The sequence below is a fragment of the Bison bison genome, unplaced genomic scaffold, assembly GCF_000754665.1.
Source record: "Bison bison bison isolate TAMUID 2011002044 unplaced genomic scaffold, Bison_UMD1.0 scf7180017864280, whole genome shotgun sequence".
In the NCBI taxonomy this organism is placed as follows: domain Eukaryota; kingdom Metazoa; phylum Chordata; class Mammalia; order Artiodactyla; family Bovidae; genus Bison; species Bison bison.
In genome coordinates this window covers 1,372,877-1,378,741 of record NW_011494852.1, presented here as the reverse complement: position 1 = coordinate 1,378,741, position 5,865 = coordinate 1,372,877, and the positions used below count along the sequence as shown (strand labels likewise).

Below are 5,865 nucleotides of genomic sequence, written 5' to 3'. Positions count from 1 at the left end.
TTCCCCACTCTTTCCCATGAAGTGATGGGACCAGATGCCATGATCTTCGTTTTCTGAATGCTGAGCTTTAAGCCAGCTTTTTCACTCTCCACTTTCACCTTCATTAAGAGGCTTTTTAGTTCCTCTTCACTTTCTGCCATAAGGGTATATTTAGTGGTTACTTAATATAGGGACCATAATTTCTATGAACAAAGACTTGATATTAATTTCTAGGTCTCCAGTAGATTTTTTAAAGATAAGTTTTTGAGAGCTGTCACTGGTATTAGTAATCTGTAATCATGCTTTATTAAGTCTTTTGTACCAAGTTTTTTTTTTTTTTTGTACCAAGTCTTTATCCATCTCTTTTGTGTTTCAGTTTCTAAACTGACTAAACAGCTGATGCTTCTAGAGACTAAAACACAGAGCCAAGAAAAGGAGCTAACTGAAAGTAAGGAGCAATTAGCAATTTTACGTACAGAATGCCAAGAACTACAGATACAGTTGGACAGCAAAGTTGCAATGGAAGTTCACACTTCAATTGTGAATGAATTTAAAAGGTAAGGATTTAATATCTTTTGAAGTATTAAGCATCACTGTGCATGTGTTACAGGCAGGTGGAGAGAGAGTACTCCATCTTTTTCTGTGTCATTTAGCTGTACCAGCCGTGGTGTCCAAGACTGAGAATGGTAAATGTTTTATTAAAGTGGAACCTGGCCATCCTTGGGGGCTGCAGTCTGCACTTTGTGTGTGTATATATATATGTATGTATGTGTATATATATTTGTATGTATTTCCCCCCCCTACAGTTCCAACCTCTCTCTTTTTTTTTTTAAGATTTATTTATTTTTGGCTGCTCTGGGTCTTTGTTGCTGCCAGGCTTTCTCTAGTTGTGATGAGTGGGGGCTACTCTTCACTGCAGTGCGTAGGCTTCTCACTGCGGTGGTTTCTCACGTGGAGCACAGGCTCTAGAGTGCTCAAGTTCAGTAGTTGTAGCTCATGGGCTTAGTTGCTCCATGGCATGTGGGATCTTCCCAGACCAGGGAGCAAACCCGTGTCCCCTGCATTGGCAGACAGATTCTTAACCACTAGACCACCAGGGAAACCCCTCTTGTTTTTAGAACCAAAGATAATTTAATATAACTGGAAATCTAGACATCCACTAATGAGGAATTGCTGAAATGAAAGGATAGACCCATAAAATGAAATATGGTGCAGCCATTAAACATGTCACAAAAGAATGTTTTTGACATTGGAAGATAGCCACAATATATTTGTAAGTGAAGAGATTAGGTTACATAATAATACACACAGAATGATTTTTTTTTTAAATAAAATTTTTTTTAAATAAAATTTTACAATTTTATTTAAAAAGAAAAGAGATGTGTGTCATGTGTGTGTGTGATTAAGCTGGCCAGCCATCCCAGTTTGTCTTGGACCTGAGGGGTTTTTCCAGGATGTGAAAATCTTCATGTTAACGGAGATGAATAGGATGAGTTGATCACTTCCACGTGTATATATGTCTGTCTGTCTATAATTACATATATGTGTGTAAAATTACTTATATACCATAAATACATAGAAAATGAAATGAAAGGATGGAAAAATAACAATAGCAGTTATCTTTAGCAGGTGAAATTACGGGTTCTCCAAAGAAACAACCAATGGGATATATATAAGATATGTATGTGTGTGTGTATATATATATTTGGAGAGAGAAAGAGAGACTTATTTTAAGGAATTGGCTCATATAGTTGTGGGGGCTAGCAAATCCAGACTCCATAGTGCAGGCCAGCTGGCTGGAAACTCAGACTGGAAACTGAAACTGTGTCTTGAGGCAGAATTCTTTTTGGGAAGCCTAAGTTTTTACTACTTTACCAGAATCACTGCAGATGGTGACTGCAGCCATGAAATTAAAAGATGCTTACTTCTTGGAAGGAAAGTTATGACCAACCTAGACAGCATATTGAAAAGCAGAGACATTACTTTGCCAACAAAGGTCTGTCTAGTCAAGGCTATGGTTTTTCCATTGGTCATGTATGGATGTGAGAGTTGGACTGTGAAGAAAGCTGAGAGCCAAAGAATTGATGCTTTTGAACTGTGGTGTTGGAGAAGACTCTTGAGAGTCCCTTGGACTGCAAGGAGATCCAACCAGTCCATCCTAAAGGAGATCAGTCCTGGGTGTTCTTTGAAAGGAGTGATGCTAAAGCTGAAACTGCAGTACTTTGGCCACCTCATGCGAAGAGCTGACTCATTGGAAAAGACTCTGATGCTGGGAGGGATTGGGGGCAGGAGGAGAAGGGGACGGCAGAGGATGAGATGGCTGGATGGCATCACCGACTCGCTGGATGTGAGTTTGGGAGGCCTGGCGTGCTGAAATTCATGGGGTCGCAGAGTCGGACACGACTCAGCGACTGAACTGAACTGAAGTTTTTACTCACAAGATCTTCAGCTAATGGTATTAGGTAATCTCCCTTACTTAAGAGTCAACTGATTGAGATGTTAGTCACATCTACAGAATACCTTCACAGTAACATCTAACTAGTATTTGACCGAACAAATGGGCACCATAGACTAGCAAATTGACACATAAAACTAACCATCATAATGAGTACAGTAAATTTGTGTGTGTGTGTGTGTGCTATTTTCCAAGTGTTCTAATTCATAGGACTTTCCAGTCAGGAAAGCTGGCTGTCAGGCCTTTACGCTACAGGAGGGAAAGCTTTTTGCTGAGAGGCCTTGGGCTCCAAGTGGACAGGTGGGCAGGGGATGGAGGAGGTGGGGGTGGGGAGGGGTTAGCCTGTTGGCACGATTGGAAGGGTTGGCGTTTGATTGGAGAGGGAATCTAACATAGGAAGAGGGGCATGGACTCATCAGAGACAGAAGATGTGAATTCACGGAAGCCTCTGAGGCTTCAGGGCTTGTGTCCTCTGGTTGCCTCAGTTAGGGGTACCCTTTCCAGACCACAGATGAAAGAGGAATTATTAATTAGCAGCAGAGCAGCTGTCGAACTAGCTCCTACAGCGAGGCCGGGTCTGAGGAGAAGTTGGGAAAGGTGACACCTAAGGCAAAGGTGAGATCATGAAGAAAAGATTTTAATTTTTATAGAAAAGGGTGAAGTTGAACCTGTGCCGGGTGAGCTTCTAGGTCAGGTGCCTGGGTGTCGTTCTCCTATCCTGCTGAAGGCAGTGCAGTCCATAAACCTGAAGTGACTTGCCCACATTGTCTTGCTTGTTCTACCTGTTGGCAGCCGTGCCTGGAAGGAACCGTGACATAGGGAACAGGAGAAGCTTATTTTCCTAGTGAGCTATCCTGTTGACTCAGAGTTGGACAGCTGGCTACACCCTGAAGCTTAGATTACTCTGTGCTTTTATTGTCACTTAGAAAGCTTGAGCCTACTCAGCAGGGGTGATGAGGTATCAGATGTCAACCCACCTGGCTAAAGAAATTTAGCAGACTCCTCTGGGGAGAGCTGAGGTTTGCAATGACTAGTGGTGTCTGTAAAAGGCAAGTCTTTTAAAGGGCAAAGGGGCCCTGTATCCTAAAGTGAAGCTGACTATTCACATAACCCACCTACAGAGACAGAGCCCTGGCCAGCAGTCAGTGAGTAATATGCCTGCTCAGGGAGGTACCAGAAGGACAATCTCCTTATATAATACATACCAAATACTCACTTTTTCATCCTAAAATAAGAACAGACTATTAGGCATGTTGAAGCATTGGTTATAAGGGGAAGAAATTACAGTGGAGAGAGACCTAGATAAGCAGAGAGACTCACAGCAAAGGGAACTTAGATAATGCAGAAAACTAAGGAGTTTTTTGGCTGCATTGTGCAGCTTGTGGGATCTTAGTTCCCAGACCAGGGATTGAACTTGGGCCACAGCAGTGAAAGCCCAGAATCCCAACCACTAGGCCACCAAGAAACTCCCAAGGAGAGTTTAAAAGGATAAGATGCCATGGCAAAAAAGTGTAATCATTAAATAAGAAAAATTTTTAATGATTACCAGAATTTAAAAAAAAAAAAATCAGTAGAAGGACTGAAAGATAAATTTGTGGATTCACTCAGAACATCAGGAAACAAACAGTTGGGAATGGAGAGAAAAAGTAATAGATGGAAGACCTATCTAAGGGGCCCAGCCTCAGATCATCAGGAATCTCAAAGAGATTAAAGAAAATGGAAAGGGAGATATTCATAGTTGAAAGGCATCTCCAGATCTCTGAAGCCCTTGATTGAAAGGACCCACAGAACCCAGCATGTGAATTAAAAAGACTCTGGACGAGACACATCCATCATCCACAAGGGAACAGTAAGCTGGGACCCTCGGGGCTACGTCCCCAGGTCCGGTAGAGTGGAAGTAACCAGCCGTCAGTCCTCTCTGAAGCAAGGCCCCTTCTGAAAATGTTTCAAGGGAAGTATCCAGGACATAGAGAAAGCCAGCCAGACAGTGACTCAGAACCAGTAGAAACAATAGCAAATAACGATGAGGAGTCCAGGTATTAGAATTATCAAAGACTCTAAAGCAGCTATTGTGCTTTGAGAAAGAAAAGACAAGCTCCAAATTGTCTTCAGAGAACTATAAAACATGACAATAGTGGGATTGAAAAGGAAGGAATAGAATTTTTAGAACTGAAAAGCACAATAACTTAAATTGCAAACTCAGTGGATGGGCATACCTACAGATTAGACACAGCTGAAGTGAAGTGGGGAACTGAAATATGTTCAAGTGAAACATAGCTCAGGGTGGGACTTCCCTGGTGGTCCAGTGGCTAAGACTTCACGCCCCCAGTGCAGGGAGCCTGGGTTCGATCCCTGGTCAGGGAACTAGATCCCACATGCCTCAACAAAGAGTTTGCATGCCGCAACTAAAGATCTCACATGCCACAGCTAAGACCGGCGCAGCCAAACTAAGAAAAAATTAAGTTGGTTTAAATCATCCAGAAAATTTTTTTTAAAAACTCAGGAGGACATGAGTGTTCAGTGGTTGAGGTACCACTAGATTGGAGACAGGAGGCAGTATGGGGGGATATATTCAATCAGAAGTAGTGGTTGGAGATAGGATATCTGAGAATCTTCCCCAGTTGATGGCAATACCTGGGTTATGCCAGGATGGTTTCCTTCAGAGGACTTCAGTGGCAGCAGGTGTTAACAGGGATGTTGTGGTCCCTTGAATGTTAACTTCAGGGTGCTGGATATAAGCAAACTCTGTGGAACCTAGAATTTTCTTACTAGAGAAAAGCCCTTTTAGAAATGAAGTCAAATAAGGATATTTTTCTAAACCAAAGTGGGTGTCAACCATGCAGCAGATGTGCATTAAAGGCATAAATAGAAGGAATAAGTAGAAGCATAAATAGAAGCATAAATCAGGAGGAAAGTAAAATAGAAGTAAAATAGAAGGCATGAATCAGGAGGAAAGGAACTCAAGGTGGGTCTGAGGAGGAGGATAGAACTGAGAGTAAAAGATAGTGGTAAATTTGTGGATAAATGTAAGTAAACATTGATTCTGTGTACCAATAATGATAATAGCTTTAGGGACTTAATACATAGAATTGAAATGTACAGCAAAAACAGCATGTAATTAGTGAGGCAGTAAATGGAATTTGTGTTCTAAAGTCTATCATTTAGAAGATGGATAAAGGTGTTGATTTTATTATTTGAAAATATGTGTGATGAAATTTCTGGAAACAGTATGTGTTTAACTTCTCAACCAGTATAGGGAAAGAATGATTTAAAAACTAATCCAAATGATGGCAAAAAAATAAGAAAACACAAAGTGAGAAAATAGAAAACACAAAGTAAAAATATTAGATTGAAAGGCAAATGTATCAGTCAAAGGAAAAGTGAAGTGGAGAAGTTCATCACTCATAGGTCCTGGAGGAAGTACATGGCAT

General features: G+C 41.2%; 1 protein-coding gene across 4 annotated transcripts in view; it reads left to right on the top strand.

Moving 5' to 3' along the window:
* Positions 1–5,865, top strand: part of CEP89 (centrosomal protein 89kDa) — an 83,867-nt gene that overhangs the window by 54,450 nt on the left and 23,552 nt on the right. For all 4 annotated transcript variants that reach the window (XM_010848931.1, XM_010848930.1, XM_010848932.1 and 1 more), the window contains one exon: positions 356–536. In XM_010848931.1, coding sequence (XP_010847233.1) covers positions 356–536 — 181 coding nt within the window. The remainder of the gene's footprint in view (positions 1–355; positions 537–5,865) is intronic.